At 42.3% G+C, this 18,248-nt stretch overlaps 1 protein-coding gene across 8 annotated transcripts in view; it reads right to left on the bottom strand.

The window, feature by feature from the left end:
* kiaa1109 (KIAA1109 ortholog) overlaps window positions 1-18,248 on the bottom strand; it is a 487,987-nt gene that overhangs the window by 77,054 nt on the left and 392,685 nt on the right. For 6 of the 8 annotated variants that reach the window (XM_080193511.1, XM_080193510.1, XM_080193516.1 and 3 more), the window contains 4 exons: window positions 17,454-17,678; window positions 6,170-6,350; window positions 4,952-5,135; window positions 3,146-3,307 (listed from right to left, as the gene is read on the bottom strand). In XM_080193511.1, the coding sequence (XP_080049637.1) occupies window positions 3,146-3,307; window positions 4,952-5,135; window positions 6,170-6,350; window positions 17,454-17,678 (752 nt within the window). The remainder of the gene's footprint in view (window positions 1-3,145; window positions 3,308-4,951; window positions 5,136-6,169; window positions 6,351-17,453; window positions 17,679-18,248) is intronic. The other 2 variants (XM_080193515.1, XM_080193517.1) reach the window with 1 other exon arrangement.

Here is an 18,248-nt window from a genome sequence, read left to right as displayed (position 1 = left end):
TGAGGAGGAACTTCTTCACTCAAAGGGTGGTGAATCTCTGGAATTCTCTGCCCGTTGAAGTGGTGGAGGCTGCCTCGCTAAATATTTTTAAGACGCGGGTTGATGGGTTTTTGATAAGAGAGGGGATTAAGGGTTATGGGGAGAGGGCGGGAAAGTGGAACTGAGCAGCGACAGATCAGCCATGATCTTATTGAATGGCGGGGCAGGCTCGAAGGGCTAGATGGCCTACTCCTGCTCCTATTTCTTATGTTCTTATGAGTCATTCTGACAGGCCCGATGAAGCCGCTGCTTTTCAACAAGTAGAGCCTGTATCTCCTCATTCTGATCGAACCAATCATGCTGCTTGCAAGTGGAGGACCCGAGCATCTTCAGCGCAGATGCATGGATAGCATCCCTGAAGCGTTCCCAGTCGTCCTGCCTGCGAGGTGTAGTTCAGCAAGCTTGATTTCTAAGTCTTCAGCCAGTGCTGAAGCTATGCTGGGGTACTTTAGCGTGGCCGCATTGATTCTTTTCATAATCTTGCTTCCTTGTGGTCGCCTCTTGGGTCTGATGCGGAAACTCATTTTGGAGACAATGACCCTGTGATCTGTCCAGCAGTCAGCACCACACACGGCCTTGGTTACTCTGACATGCTTAGAGCGGGGGTGCATCCAGGAGGTCCTGTTACGGGTAGGCAGACAGAAGGTTGTGTTGGTGATGAAGACCTGCACAGGTCTTCATTAAGAGTAGGCCATTACTGTTACACTTGCCCACTCCATGACTCCCAATGATTCCCTGCCAGATTGCAGAGTCACACCCTGCTCTTGCACTGAAATCACCAAGCAAGATCAGCTAGTCGGTACTGCTCACTGCTGATAGTAGGGCGACTAGTTCTTCCTGGAACTTGTCTTTCATCTCGTCCGGGTTGTTCATTGTGGGGGCATAGGTGCTGATCAGGGTGGCTTGACTTTTATTCTGTAGCGGAAGCCGTAATATCATAAGCCGGTCGTTCACACACTTGGGTAGACTATCAAGTTTCCGAACAAGGTGAATCCTGACAGCGAATCCAACTCCAGCATCACAACGCTCATCGCTTTCGTGACCGCTCCAGAAAAAAGTGCAATCTCCAGTTTCAATCAACTGACCTATGTTGGCAAGTCGAGTTTTGCTCAGGGCTGCAATGTCAATGTTGTATCTTGCAAGCTCTCTGGCAGCTAAGGCTGTTCTTCTCTCTGGTCTGTCTGCTGTAGGGTTGTCCAAAAGCATGCGCACGTTCCAAGTGCCAATGGTGAGTGGTATCACCTTGTGCTTTATTTTGTTTGGTCGACCACAAGATGGGATCCTGCCAGCCACGGTAAACGGGCCAGGGTGTAGTGAAGCAGGCAATGTTTAGGGGACCTTTTCTAGCCCCTTCCTCATTCTACAGAGCTGAGCAGTGCGTTCCTGAAGAGGACTGCTCAGTTGCCCAGGTAGACGCCAAGTTCCACTGCTGCTTCGGTCAGCGGAAAACGACCATTAAACCTGAGCTGCCTGCGTGCAGGTCCATGACTACAGCTCCCAGTGTATCCACACCTGCTGCTTCGACGTTCGCCAATTGCCACAGGACTTCAAGGGTTGAACAGGTTGATTTGGATTAAAGTGAGGGAGAGTTGCGCAGCGTGAGCCTCACTCTCTCTTCCCAATGCCCATCTAGATCCAGTGGCAAGACAAGAGTCAAAATGGCTGGGGATGGGACTAGGTGCCATGGATGACCAGGATGGCTTCTGTGTCTTGTCCGCTCTTCGCGTTCCACAACGTTTGCAGAGACCGCCTTCCTGACCGTTGGGACCTTGCATTGGTCTCATCCGCTAATCTGCCAGACTCTGTCTTCAGATGCTGGGATAGACACCTCCCTATTTCACCGAGGGTTGAGACCCGTCAGCTACCCTCACCTGGCTTAGCCGGCTTGTCGAGGCCGTTGCCAACAGCAAGGATTCAATTCCTGTACAGCTGAGGTTATTCATGAAGGCCTGCCTTCTCGACCTTACCCCTCACTTGAGGTGTGGTGATCCTCAGGTTAAATCAACACCAGTCAGCTCTTCCCCTTCAAAGGGGAAAACAGTTTTGGGTCATCTGGGACTAGGACAACTTTACCTTTGCTTTACCTTTTGGAAAGATTGTTAAGACACTTTAGAGAATAATGACCAGCTTTCTAGTTTTCAAGTGGCTACTTGAAAAATCCCAATTCAGAAAACAATGGGAATCAATAACATTATTAAATATGCAAATTATACTAGAACAAACAAAGGTTTGGCAATAAAGAAATCAATGGGTTTCAGGCTGGTTAGGTAAATTAATTAGATATATTTTTATACAGTAGATTGTGGAGAAATGCTTATCTACGTATACAAGTTCAAGTAGTTCATGAGTACTCCAAGTGTGGGTACTCAGTAAATTTAATCTAATGATACTCACTGAAAAATTCACATGCAACGTTTGGCAGTCAATGAAAAAGAAATGGCATTCTTGAAAGCATTTCATCGTCACTAACTTCGTTATATGATGTTTTGGCACATGCACACACTTGAAATATGACGGTTTAATTGTGGTGGTGAAGAGAGCATCAAATATGACATACAAATAACAGACATTTGTTTATGAGTACAGAGTTAGGGCTATTCATTTTGAGAAACAGAAAGAGAAACATGAGTAAAGTTTCAAAAATTATGCAAAAATTGCATATAATTATTGGAATAAGATATTCAAAATGCATAGTAAGAGCAGGACTAGGCACGAATACAACATAAATAGATGAAGGCATGGTGGCACAGTGGTTAGCACTGCACCAGAGACCCGGATTCGATTCCTGGCTTGAGTCACTGTCTAAGTGGAATTTGTATGTTCTCCTCATGTCTGCGAGGGTTTCCTCCAGATGGTCCAGTTTCCTCGCATTGTCTAAAAGACATGCTGGTTAGGTGCACTGACCCAAACAAGTGCCGGACTGTGGCAATTAGGGGAGTTTCACAGTAACATCATTGCAGTGTTAATGTAAGCCTTATTTTGACTAATAAATGAAAACTTGAAACTTCAAGAGTCAAGGCAGATGTTATGGAGTTTTTTTTCCTCAGTAGGTTGTGCACAAATAACATATGCAGTAAGATAAGACATTATTGAGTGAAATAGATACCTGTATAATGTCTTTCAATTGGAGTTATAGGAATCGTTTCCAGAGCTTTTTCTAGGAAGTCTAGCAGGCAAGGACTAATCACCATTTCTTCGGGAAGAGATTGCAAAGCAACCCAAGCATAAAGTTTTGCAGTTTTCACACCTCCGCTCCCTTTCCCTTTTGCTGCAAGAATGATTCATTATTGTTAACAAAATCTGAAATATGATTTTCATTAATTAAAGTTATCAGTATATTTTGAATAATTCTGTTTTAATTTTACTGCTATAATCAAAGGATTACGCCGATGGAAAATTCCAATTCCATTTTCCAGCGGTTTAGAACATGCAAGGTACAAACTAAAACTTAACAAGTATTGCCCACTATCAGAATTTCAAGCCTACCATATATCAAAAGAATGCTCATTCTGGCAGTATTATGGCATGTGTCAACTTTTTTGAGATCATTTGAGAAACGTAAGGTGAAACAAAACATCACCTCATCTAGACTTGCAAGTTTCTGATGAAAATTTCAAGACAAAGGCTTTTCTCCTCAGACATCACTGTGCAGGATGGCCTGACCTGCTAGTGAACCGGGAGACACCACTCTATCATTGCCAGCATTTCTAACCCCATCAACTCCTCATCATAGCTTCACCCACTTGGCACTATGCCACACTTATGGTGCCCAACCAGGCTCTGCTAGGGTGGCACTGCCCTGCCATGTCCCCAACCACCAGTGGGCTTCAATGGCCTTCAATCCCCCTGACATGCCTCCCCCTCCCCTAATAACACACCATTGCATTGCGCTCCCTCTTCTGCATGACCCCCCCCACTTGCAGAGCTCCACCCTTGCATTAGCTCATTGTACATGGCGCCCCCCCTCATCATAGCTCCACCCCCTTGGCACTACACTAGCACACATATGATGCCTAGCCAGACTTTGCTAGGGTGACACTGCCCTACCATGCCCCCAACCACCAGGGGGATTCAATGACCTTCGATCCCCCCCGGCATGGCCATAGCATATGGTCCCCGCTTACTGCGGGGCTATAATGATTCTCGCTAGTATGATACCTTGCTGGCAAGGGCAGAAGCATCCAGAAAGGTGAAAGCAGCCATGCTGAACTCGGTAAGTACATTAAAATGTAGTCAATTCTATACAAATAGGTTTCACGCCCTTTCTGGCGTGTGAATCCACTCTCGCCGGTAAAATGGGGCTGGGAAGATTGCGATCCGATTCGTGTTTTGTTTCCTCACACTATCGTCCTGGCTTGCCATGCTGATCGAATGGTGCATTCAGCTAGTAAGATTGTGCCCATTTTCTATCATAAGTCAAATTTGTATTCTTTATTCTAGTTATCTTGTTGTCCCGACAGACTGCAGTATATATAAATATTGTTAAACTATTGAAGAACATATCACAAATAAGAACATAGCTTATTAAGCCAAAAAAGAAAAAAGAAATCAAAGGTTGGAGAGCAGGCTTAATCAAAATTTGAATTAAATTTTGTTAATTTTGCTACATAGAGGCACAAATGTTTGTAAGCTTCTTGAAAGTTTATTTCAGGATATCTGTACTGTATGAAAACATTTAAATTTAAAGCAAGGCAAATTCACAGTGGGATTAGCAATGACACAAGCATTGTTACTATAAGGATACATGCTATTTCGATATGTTGCTGGCAAGAATATCGTTAACTGTATTCAGTTCTCCCAAGGTTAAATATTGCTGATAGATATATATGCTATTCACTGAAAAATAGTTTAAACCACAAAAAAAATCATGTGGTTCTGTTTCTATCGAAATAAAGGTGCATAAGTTAGATACCTGATGGTAAAGGTGGGGGAGGAAGCAGGAAGTTAGCCTTGCTGTAATTAGTAGAGGATGCAGGGGCAAAACCACTATCTTTCATACCATACAGTTTGGATTCTTTAGACAGGGTTCTTGGCAACGATGATCCTCTGGAGGTGTTCGGAGAATCTGTCTTTAGTGTTTTGGAGTTGTAATGCAACTGTTAGAATAAAACAATTATTATTCATAATGTTTTACTGAAATTGCATATTTCAGTAATGTTTTGCGGAAACTGAAAAAAATCTTGATAAAATTTGACAATGTTGTCTTACAATATCAGTTGGAAAAATAATTACTTTTGTTTAAACTGTACAACCCAAAGGAGTTGGTTTCTGCATTTTTATTTTCTGCAAGAATAGCACAGCAAATTTGTTTACTTTCTTCAAATATTTGTAAATAACTCCACTAATTAACAGGTTAAGAATTGTGACATTGGACCAGATTTTTGCTCCAGTCAGGAACCTTTCCAGGTCAATGCCACAGGGAAAAAGTGCCCCAAATGACATGCAGACCAGAGGTTTCCATCAATACTGCCAAGTGCTGAGCTGCCTCTCTGCTCCAAACCCAGAAAATGGCAAATGTATATTTTTAAAATCCATCTGCATCTCAAATGCAATAATTTGAATATATTATGTTCATGTTTATAATAAATAATTTGGTGTACTTTAAATAAGAACTAAATCCAGCCTGCAATGGATGCGCCCTCAAAGAAAATAAGATTTCAGTTAACATACTGTCCTCCGATCTGTTATCTATACCCATGATAAAACAATGACCAAAGATGATTTCATATTGCAAATGTTAAAAGAAAAAAATTAGTATAAGAACATAAGAACATAAGAAATAGGAGCAGGAGTAGGCCATCTGGCCCTTCGAGCCTGCCCCGCCATTCAATAAGATCATGGCTGATCTGTCGCTGCTCAGTTCCACTTTCCCGCCCTCTCCCCATAACCCTTAATCCCCTCTCTTATCAAAAACCCATCAACCCGCGTCTTAAAAATATTTAGCGAGGCAGCCTCCACCACTTCAACGGGCAGACAATTCCAGAGATTCACCACCCTTTGAGTGAAGAAGTTCCTCCTCAACTCCGTTCTAAACCGCCCCCCTTTTGAAAGATCAAGCAATTGATATGTTATTTTATAAACAAAAAATACAATTTCTGAACTTCCCTTTATTAAAGAGTGCCCTTATTACCTTCACATCTACTCCTGGAATGTAAAAAACGGTGTTCTCAAATTCCGTAGTCTTGGTCTGAAGGGTATGTGGCACTTTTTTCCCACCTATTAAATGTGAACTTGATGCATAATTTTGATGCGTTTTTTTCTTCTTTGCTGGAGTATCTTGATCCAGATTCTTTAAACTTTTTTCAATACTCCTGCACAGAAATGCAAATTATTTTGATATTGTCCATGTCAAAGATCTAACTGTACAACACTTTGTAAATAATTAAATCATAAATTGTACTGGAAATATTTTAAAACATTAAACTGTCAATTGGGATTTCAACTACTTTCAGTACCTAAAAAGCAAACCAAACTATTTTTGATTTTTTGCATTTTTGCGTTTCCAGAAACAAGTTTCTTCGTGAAAGACCTAAAACAAAGAATGAACTAATTTGCTGAAATGATTCCAACAGTCAATTTTCATTATTTCTCTAAACTCACGCAACATCACTGCAGCTGTCATGAACTCTGCTGTTGCATCAGATGGAGTGAATGCAACTTTCATTAATTAATTTCCATACGAGGCAATACTAGTTGCCTTCTCATTACCACTGTTTATTATTTCATTTTTGTAGATGAATGTGTAGCATAGCAACATTGGTTAATAAAAACCATAAGAAATAGGAATAGGAGTAGGCCATTTGATCCTGAAGCATGCTTCACCATTCAAAGTGACAAACTGCTAAAACGGCTAAACCGATCAGGCCATAGTTATCTGCCTCCATAACCCTGACTCATCCTCTCAATTGCCTCTAATGCATGTATATTGTTTAAAATGAAGACAAGAACTGTACACAGTATCTAGTTGTGGTCTCATCAATGCCCACATATTGTAGCAAGATTTCCCTACTTTTATTCTCTATCCCCTTTGTAATAAAGAGCAACATTTCATTTGCCTTCCTCATTATCCACTGTGCCTGCATGTTGACGATTTGAGATTCATACGTGGGCACCAGATCACTCTGAACTGCAGCATTCTGCAACGTCCCTCCATTTAAATGATATTCTATTATTCTATCCTTCCTATGAAAGTGAACACCTCATATTTTCCCACACTATGTTTCATGTGCCAAAGTTTTGCCCTATTTGTAGTCTTTGCACTCTTGATGTCCTCCTCACAACTTTCTTTCCTACTTACATAGAACATAGAACATTACAGTGCAGAACAGGCCCTTCGGCCCACGATGTTGCGCCGACCAGTTAAAAAACAATGACCCTCTAACCTAAACCAAACCCTTTCCATCCATAAACCTATCCACGGATCTCTTAAACGCCCCCAAACTAGGTGCATCCACAACTGCAGCAGGCAGGGCATTCCAATCCCTCACCACCCTCTGGGTAAAGAACCTACCTCTGACATCCGTCCTATAACTACCACCCCTTAATTTAAAGCTATGCCCCCTTGTGCTAGCTTTCTCCATCCGAGGAAAAAGGCTATCACTGTCCACCCTATCCAAACCTCTGATCATCTTATATGTTTCAATAAGGTCCCCTCGCAGCCACCTTCTTTCTAATGAAAACAACCTCAAATCCCTCAGTCTCTCCTCATAGGACCTCCCCTCCATACCAGGCAACATCCTGGTAAACCTCCTCTGCACCCTCTCCAAAGCCTCCACATCCTTCCTATAATGTGGGGACCAGAACTGCACACAATACTCCAAGTGCGGACGCACCAGAGTTTTGTACAGTTGCAACATGACGCTGCGGCTCTTAAATTCAATCCCCCTACCAATAAACACCAAGACACCGTATGCCTTCCTAACAACCCTATCTACTTGATTCCCAACTTTCAGGGATCTATGTACACATACACCTAGATCCCTTTGTTCATCCACACTATTCAGAGTCCTACCGTTAGCCCTATACTCTACACATCCATTATTCCTGCCAAAGTGAATTACCTCACACTTTTCTGCATTAAACTCCATCCTCCACCTCTCGGCCCAGCTCTGCAACTTGACCAAGTCTCCCTGTAGACTAAGACACCCTTCCTCACTATCGACCACACCTCCGACTTTGGTGTCATCAGCAAATTTACTAATCCACCCAGCTATACCCTCATCCAGATCCTTTATAAAAATTACAAACAGCAGTGGCCCCAAAACAGATCCCTGAGGCACACCACTCGTAACTGAACTCCATGTCGAATACTTACCATCAACCACTACCCTCTGTCTCCTATCCGCCAGCCAATTCCTAATCCAATTTCCTAAATCACCCTCAATCCCATACATCTGCAATTTCTGCAGAAGGCTTCCATGGTGAACCTTATCAAACGCCTTACTGAAGTCCAAATACACCACGTCAACTGCCGTACCCCCATCCACCTCTTTGGTCACTTTCTCAAAAAACTCAATAAGGTTAGTAAGGCATGACCTACCCTCCACAAAACCATGCTGACTATCTCTAATCATTTCATCACTCTCCAAATAACTATAAATCCTCTCCCTAATAGTTTTTTCTAAAACCTTACCCACAACAGAAGTAAGACTCACCGGTCTATAATTCCCGGGGAAGTCTCTGTTCCCCTTCTTAAACAATGGGACAACATTCGCTAACCTCCAATCTTCAATCTACTTATCTTTGAATCATCAGTAAATTTCACTACATGACACTTTGGGGGCGATTCTCTGACCTCACCATACCATTAGTAGATTGTGTCCATCTAGAGAATAGAATGCATGGCAAAAAAGGGCTGGGAGAATTGCAAACTGTTTCACACCCAGCACAAAACAACTTGCAATTCCCCTTGGCCGTTTTCTGATGGTGCAAACCAGATCGCACCTAGAAAGAATCTCTCCATTAATTCTCACCATTATTACACTTTTTGGGAGAATTTCTCCCACGTCTCTTCATTCAAGTAATTAGTTTAGGTTGTTAACATTTGAAGACTAGCACTGATCACTGTGGCATCCCATTAATTACATTTTGCCAAGCTGAAAACGTTCCAGTTATTAGCTGATTGTTAGCTAATATATTACCCTCAATGTCATTAACTTAGCCATTTATGTGGCATCTTATGAAAATCTAAATATACCAGATTTACTGGCACCCTTTGTTATATCCTCAAGGAACTCTAATAAATTTGTTAAACATGATTTCCCTTTCACAAAATCAGTTTTACTCCGCTGTGTTATGATTTTCTAAGTGTCATGATATTACTTTCAGCAGTTTGCTCTCCACCATCCTCCAGAATGATTTTCTTCTGCCCAACACCCCCCACCACTCCCCGCACCCCCCCCCCACCCACACACAAAGATTGTAGCAGTTTTCTTCCCCCAGCTATCTTACACAGTCCTTCTGCCCCCTCCAAAAGGTCATGGTAACAGCAGGAACCACAAATGATGGTGACAACTTACTCTGCTGCCACTTTTCAGATGACATGGAGAGAGGGGTAAGTGTTCAGGCTGGGGAAGTCATAGGGTATCATGACTCATGGAGAGTGTTGGAGAGAGTAGACCCCTGCTCCGATTCATAGACTCACCGAATCCCTACAGTGCAGAAGGAGGCCATTCAGCCCATTGAGTCTGCACCAGCAGCAATCCCACCCAGGCCCTATCCCCCTAACCTCACATATTTACCCTGCTACTCTTTCTAACCTACGCATCCTGGGACACTAAGGGGCAAGTTAGCATGGCCAATACACCCAACCGGCAAATCTTTGGAGTGTGCGAAGAAACCGGCGCACCTGGAGGAAACCCAAGCAGACATGGAGAGAACGTACAAACTCCATACAGTGACCCAAGCCGGGAATTGGACCCAGGTCCCTGACGCTGTATGAGGCAGCAGTGCTAATGCCAACGTGCCACCATTCAGATGTGGGTAGCTGAGGTGGCCCCAGATTTTGGTGGCAGAGGAGAGGTGCCTTGAGGTTCAGTAGCAGGGGAGAGGAGGCCCCAAGAATGAGCGGTAGGTAGAGGCCAAGATTTGGGAAGGGCAGGTGTTGGAATGGAGGGTGGTAGGATTTAGGCCAAAGTCTGGGAGGTTAATTAGTTAAGTTAGTGGTTGGACTGTAGGCCCAAGACTCAGGATGGGTGTAGGATGGAGAATAGAGAGTCATCAAGGAAGAGGTGGGAGAGTTGTCAGGGTGGGAAGGTGGGGGTGTCGGGGGCTGGTGATAGGGAAGGGATTAAATTAGGGAACCTCCAGGTAAAGTCGAGAGGTGATCAAGGTGAATTAAGAGGAGGAACATGGGAACACGAAGAGCAGATTGGGAGTGGCAGGGAATGAAGCACTAAGGAATGCTTAGGGGAAATCTAGGATTGGAAGTGGTGGCAGGGGGAAAAGGGAGGTACCAGTGAATCAAGATTCACATGTGTCCCTCATGTTTACTTCCCAGGACAGTAATTAATAAATGAATAAAATGGGAACCTGGAGGTACTCCCAAGCATGAAGAGTGGAGACATTTTTTGGACTAAATGAAGAAACTTAATAAATTCAAATTTATGTGATTAGTTTCATTGTAATTTTCAGTGTGGGTTGCTGATCACATTTGATGTCAATGAGTGCACTTGATGTCTTTGCATTTGATTTAAAGATGGCAAAGCTCTGCTGACTACATAACGTACTCACTATAATTAGAACGTTAGATGTCAAATTATTGCTGATTATATCTAAGCTGATGGTCACAGGCCTAAGATTTATCTGGTGGGGTTGAAAACTAACACTCTTGCATAAAATCTTTAAAGAGCTAACATAAGCTACAATACATAATTCCACAGGACATCGTTCCACATAACCATCAACAAATGGATGAAAGGAAAACCAAGTCTGTGTCTAAATCCAGGCACAGGCCCAATTACATACGTTTTGGGAAACCCTAGAAATTCCAGGCAGCATAGTGGAGGTGAAGACCTAGCACAACATATTCACCCTTTCTTTGTCTTAGCTGTATTTAGGAATTGAATATTTTCCAGGTATATCAAAGATTAACATCTCACCTAATAATTTTGGACTCTGCAAGTCTCTACAGAAATAACATGAGTTCAAACTTTGAAAAATCACGCTGCCTGAAACGCCCAAAAACAGAATCTACGTTAATTATAGTGGAAGATATAGAGGAAGTTGGCCTAGGCTCCCAACCTTCTTACAGATTGCTCAGGGTTTTCCCAGAATATAGTACAAACCTCCACAACGCTGACACCAGTATATTTGGACGTCTTTGATCTTTAAATTTCTCACTGTAATAGCCCTTCCACCTTTTAGCATTATCAGCCATAAGCAAGACAGAGGTAGAAAAAGGCTGGTGAGAAAGCGAATATGGAGGTCACAGTACAGAGGGACAGCATGGGGCCCAACATCTCTTGTCATCTCGGAACTGCAAAAGCACCAGAGTGAGGGTCAGAGCAGAATAGAGAGAGTGGCCAGTAATGGAGCGAGTGAATTAAAGCAAAATCTTGCAGACACTGGAGATCTGAAATAAAAACACAAAGTGCTGGAATAACTCAGCAGGTCTGAAATGAAGAGAATCCAATGTGACTTCTTTGTAACAGGAAAGGAATGAGTGAAACCTGGGAGTCAATAAACACTGAACAACAGTGCATGAATTCACAGGAATGGCGTGTTTAATCAAACATTTGTGCTGTCTATTCATATTATACAAAGAATCTGTAACAATTTGCTGAAAACTGATTTGGCTTCATCATTGAAAAATCAATGATGAATCAGGGACCTTGAACATAATGTAGGCTATGGGTTTGACTATACCACATGTTAATATAAAAAGCAGAGAACAGATGCTGTAAATCAGATTAAAGCAGAGTTTTATTTTTTCATGGGATGTGGGTGTCGCTGGCTGGGCCAGCATTTATTGCCCATCCCTAACTGCCCTATAGGCAGCATTTTAAGAGTCAATCAAATTGCTATGGTCTGCAGTCAGGTATAGGCCACACCAAGTAAGGATGGTAGATTTCTTTCCCTAAAGAACATTAGCGAATCAGATTTTTTTAAAATTTGATTTGCTTTATTATTGACACATGTATTGGGATACACTGAAAAGTATTGTTTCTTGTTATAGAGACAAAGCATTCTGTTCAGAGTATATAGGGCAGAAGGAAACAAGAGGGTGCAAAATATAGTGTTGCCATCACAGATAGGATGCAGAGAAGATCAGTTTAATATATGGTAGGTTCTTTCAAAAGTACGATGACAGCAGGGAAGAAGCTGTTCTTGAGTCAGTTGATGCGTGTCCTCAGACTTTTATATCTTGTTCTCAATGGAAGAAGGTGGAAGAGAATGTCTGGGGTGCGTGGAGTCCTTGATTATGCTGGCTGCTTTTCCAAGACAGAGTCAATGGATGGGAGGTTGGTTTGCATGATGGACTGGACTACATTCACAACCCTTTGTAGCTTCTTGCGGTCTTGATCAGAGTAGGAGCTATACCAAGCTGTGATAAATAGAATACCTACAGTGCAGGAGGGTGCCATTTGACCCATCAAGTCTGCAATCCCACTTAGGCCCTATCCCCTTAACCCCATTTATTTACCCTTCTACTCCCCCTAATATTAAGGGGCAATTTAGCATAGCCAATTAACCTAACCTGCATATCCGGAAAGGATGCTTTCTATGGTGCATTTGTAAATATTGGTGAGATTTCAAATTTCCTTAACCTCGAGAAAATAGAAGTGTTGGTGGCTTTCTTAACTATATGGAGGGATGTGGAGGAACCAGCACAGGTTGTTGGTGATTTGAGCACCTAGAAACTTGAAGCTCTTGATCATTTCCACTTCATCGTCATTGATGTAGGCAGGGGCGTGTCTTAACCAGGCTTCATGAAGTCGATGATTTGCTCCTTTGTTTTACTGACAACGAAGGAGGGATTATTGTCGTTGCACCATTTCACCAGGTTCTCTGGCTGCAGTCTTACTGGTAAGATCGCCAAAGAATCGAGAAGTCAGGTTCGCTCTGATTGAGGGAGCGCAATGGTTCCATGTTCATCATTAGACTTGTAATTCCAGATTCTTTTCATTCAATTCAAATTTTACCATTTGCAATTGTGGAATTTGAACCTAGATCTCCAGAGCATTACCCTGGAATATTAATCCACAGACAATGACACTATGCCATTGCTTCACCTTTCACTTATCGCCCAGGGTGCTATGAGGTAAGTGAACCTCTTTAGCAGCTTCAATCTCCGGAGTCAATTGTTTATGCTGATGTTGGTCAACTCTGCCTACTGCATGGTGGCACAGTGCCTAGCACTGCTGCCTCACAGTGCCAGGTACCCGGGTTTGATTCCCGGCTTGGGTCATTGTCCGTGTGGAGTTTGCATGTTCTCCTCATGTTTGCGTGCGTTTCCTCCCACAGTCTGAAAGACACGGTTAGGTACATTGACCTGAATAGGCACTGGAATGTAGCGACTAGGGGAATTTCACTAAATTCATTGCAGTGTTAACGTAAGCCTACTTATGACACTAATAAATAAACTAAACTAAAAAAAACTGTGGCTCAGCAGTTCCACTCAGGCATGGCTGATTTTACAGAATTTGCTGCAGAACAAGACAATGAACTGAGAAGGTGCAAGATTCGCTGGCCTCTGTTTTCTCTGGGCTCTCTTCTCTCCCAGCAGAGCTTTCTATTTCTTCTTGTCTCTTCCAACGACCCATTAGTCATCTTCCAAAGGTCACGGTTGAAGGTGACTGTCATCCAGCTATCATGGCAATGACTGTCATCTTTATGTCTCATTTGCAGCTGTCTTTGTAGCAGAGGTATGGATGCCCAGCAGATTATGACCCAGTAGGCAGTTCATCATTCCAACAGCTCGTCTCCATTGGAGGTGTGATGAATGCAAGGTGATCTTATTGAAACATACAAGATCTCAAGGGGACTTGACAAAGTAGATGCTTAAAGGATGTTGCTCCTTGTGGGAGAAACTAGAACTCGGGGATACAGGTTAAAAATAAGTGGTCTCCCACTTAAGACGAAGATAAGAAGAAACTTTTCCTCTGAGGGATGTCAGTCTGTGAAATTCCCTTTCCTAGAGAGTAGTGGCTGCAGGTTCATTGAATATTTTTAAGGCTGAGGTTTTTGACTGACAAGCCATAAAGACTCAGGGCTATTGCTGGCTTTGTCGTCAGTGACAAGGTTTGCGGGAGGCAACACCTCACAGTGATGGTCAATTGCTTGGTGAAATGCACAGCTCTTCTAACTATGACTGAGACTACATTTGTGTCCTGTACAATCTCCAGGGAGATTGTTTCACGTTCCACTATTCCAGTGTCTTGCACGACAAGCTTCTGTTTCTCCACCAGTACATCCATGATGATCATGAGAAAGGGAATATCTGATTCCTTGAGCTAAAAAACTGAGTGTTTAAGTCCTGCTTCAGGACTTCAGCACAAAAATTAAGGTTGTCACTCCAGTGCAGTCCTGAAGGAGTACTGCACTGCTGGAAGTGCAATCTTTTGGATGAAACTGTAAACTGAAACCTCATCCACTCTCTCAGGTGAGCATGGAAGATGCCATATAAAGTGAAGAAGAAAAGGGAAGGTATCTTTAGAGTACTGTATATTTATCTCTCAAATATAACACAAAAAAATATTATTTCATCATTATCACATCGCTTTTCTGGGGGCTTACTATGCACAAATTGACTATCCCATTTCCAATACAACAGAAACTGCACTTCCAAACTACTTTATTGGCTGTAAGACATACTGTGATCATGAAAGAAGCTACATAAATGCAATTTTTTTCTCTCTGTTTAAGCCAGGATGCTATGAGATTTGGAGGGGAACTTGCTGGTGGTGGTCTTCCCATGTGTTTGCTGCCCTTGTTCTTCTGGGTGATCAAAAGGTACAGGTTTAAAAGATACTGTTAAAGGAATACAATAGAATCATTTCATTCCTACAGTGTCGAAGGAAGCCATTTGGCTCATCAAGTCTACACTGATTCTCTGAGAGAGCATCTGACCCAAACTTTACCCCTGTAACCTCACATATTTACCTTGCTAATCTCCCTAACCTGCACATCTTTCGAGTACGGGAGGAAACCCACACATACTTGGGGAGATCGTACAAAGTACAGGCAGTCACCCAAGGCTGGAAATGAACCCAGGACTCTGATACTATGAGGCATCAGTTCTAACCGCTGTGCCATTGGCCAAGTTGCTCATGCACATCTTGTAGACAGTACACACTTCTGCTACCTGCTACTGTGCAAAGTAGGTGGAAGGAATGATGCTTAAGGTGGCAATCTTAGGACAGTGTACCTTTCAAGCAGATTACTTTGCATTGGATAACATTGAGCTTCATAAATATTGTTAGAGCTGCATTCATCCAGAAAAGGAGGGGAGTGTTCTACCACTCATTTGATTCCTGCCTTGTGGTGCATAGGCTTTGCGGAGTCAGGTGAGTCATTTGCTGCAGAATTTCCAGCTTCTGACCTATTTATTAGCCACGGTATTTATATGGCTGGTGCAGTAAGTTTCTCATCAATGGTAACCCCACAATGTTTATGACTGTGGATTCAGCAATTGCAACGTCATTCAATGACATGGATAGATGGTTGGAGATATTTTGTTGGAGATGTTTATTGGGTGTTATTTGTGTGGCGTGAATATTAACTCTAGGCTTTTGCTGATGATTCCGAGTAGATTGGTGCAACAATAATTGGTCAGTTTGATTTATTCTGTTTTTAGAGGAGAGGACTTGGGTAATTTTCCACATTATCAGGTAGCAGCGAAGATTGTAGATAGAGTGAAATAACTTGGCTTGGGGCATAGCTATTTTTGGAGCACAGCACTACAGTTGAGACACTGCCAGGGTCGACAACCTTTTCGACCTTCAGTATGCATAGCCATTTCTTAATATTACATGGAGTGAATTGAATTTGCTGAATGCTGGTTGCAACAATTCCCTCAGGCAGTGGCCAAGGAGAATCATCCATTTTACACATCGAGCTGACGATGATTGGAATCAACTTCAGTCTCATCTTTAGCATTAAAATTGGGCTCCACCATCACTGAATCATAGAATCTCTACAGTACAGAAGGTGGCCACTCCACCCGTCAAGTCTATGTCGACCACGTCCCACCCTAATCTATTCCCCTAACCCCACACATTTACCCTGTTAATCCCCCTGACACTAGGGTCAATTTAGCATGGTCAGTCAACCTAACCTGCACACCTTTGGACTGTGGAAGGAAACTGGAGCACCTGGAGGAAACCCACAAGGGGGGGGGGGCGGCATGTGGAGAGTGCAAACTCCACACAGACAATGACCCGAGGCCAGAATTGAACCTGGGTCCCTGACGCTGAGAGGCAACAGTGATAACCACTATGCCATCATGCCACCCTTAGAAGATGGTATGTTTGTGGAATGTCCACCTCTCATTTGTTGTTTAATTGCAGCAACATTCCCTTTGAAATCCAACAAGTCATCAAAACTTTATGAAGAACACTCCAAAGTACCGCCACAAACATTGCAACAGCAGGTTTCAAGAAATTACTGTATCCTTGCATTAATTCCCAATTAAATGTGCTCCAAAGAGTTAAAAGACCTTTTAATGACAGGATTCACGTTTCTACAATTCTCAACCTTTTCAGGTCAAAAATGAACAACAAATGACTCTCATTCCTGTATGTTGCAAATTGTTTTTGCAGTTTAAAAAACAAATTTTTTTGATCTTTTCTCTGAATCTTTTTTATTTATTTTACTTTCTGTTCCTAATTTGATTATAATCTACTTGATTTCCTTCATTGTCATTCCTCCATTTATTTCTCAATCTTTAAATCTGATCAGTTAAGGGGATGAGACTCTCGGTCCTGTCGTTCACCAAGGTCCCAGATGTCCTGATGTCATCGTCATACCATTATCAGCTAATGCAAAATATGAGAGAAATGAAAGGAACAGAGAATGTATTTGTCACCCAAATATTTACACACATTAAGGGGGAGATGGTGGCATAGCAGTAATGTCACTGGATCAGTAATCCAGAGGCCCAGGTTCATGCTCTGAGGATACTGGTTCAAATTCCACCATGGCAGCAGTTGGAACTTAAATTCAGTTAATATATCTGGAATATGTTATTCTCAGAAATAGTGGTCATGACAGCTTCCTTCCTTTAGGAAAGGAAGTTTACCATCCTTACAAGTCTGACCTAATGTGACTTCAGGCCCACAGCAATGTGGTTGTTTTTTAATTGCCTTCTGAAATGGCCTGGTAATTATGTATTTTCAAGGACAATTAAGGATGGACAACAAATTGCCCACAGCCCATGAAAGAAAAACACTAAGGCAAATGAAAGGTCTTCTCACCTTTTAATGTTGAATTCATCATGTTCTGCTTGCTGCAGCTGCTGTGTAGTTGGATGTAGAACACATTTTCCACTCTCAATTTCAACACGAATGTCAAGCTCAAAATCGATGTTCCTTTCTGTTGCAGTGTTTAAGGAATTTCTGTTCATTGATGCTGATGGCCATCGATCAGTAAACAGTTGTTGGACTGCAGCAAGTCCAGGAGACTTTTTACGTATGCTATGCCTGTGGAATAGTAAATATAAATAATCTTAAAAAAGCAACACATAAAAATATTAACTTTCAATAAATGATTTTCTGTCTTCCAGGCTTAACATCCTGAACTCTAAAAAGATAAAGGTAAAGGTAAAGTTCCATAGTCCCAAATGACCAGAGACTACTCTCCCCTTTGAGGGGGAGAGCTGATTGGTGGTGATTTAACCTGAGGATCACCACACCTCAAGGCTGGAAAGGCAGGTCTTCATGAATAACCTCAGCTGTACTGGAATTAAACCCACGTTATTGGCATTGCTCCGCATCATAAACCAGTTGCCCAGCCAACTGAGCTTTGTCAGATCTGAATTTTGTAAAGAGAAGTCTGGATTTTGAAGTTAGTGGTAAAGTGATGGAACTTGCCATTCACCTCAAAAAAAACGCCACCCAGAAAGATCGTGCCATCTCAATGGCATGTATTTCTCCTTTCCCAATATTAAATTTGAATCTAGCTCTAAGTCAAGGGATTTCAAGTTATCTAACAAAAGTGATGTTATTAAGCAGGAAAAGCAGCAAATATTTTCAGACACCAGGACTACTGAT

This window comes from Carcharhinus amblyrhynchos, chromosome 1, assembly GCF_965287045.1.
Source record: "Carcharhinus amblyrhynchos chromosome 1, sCarAmb.v2.hapA, whole genome shotgun sequence".
Classification (NCBI taxonomy): Eukaryota; Metazoa; Chordata; class Chondrichthyes; order Carcharhiniformes; family Carcharhinidae; genus Carcharhinus; species Carcharhinus amblyrhynchos.
This window is presented reverse-complemented; position numbering and strand designations above follow the sequence as displayed.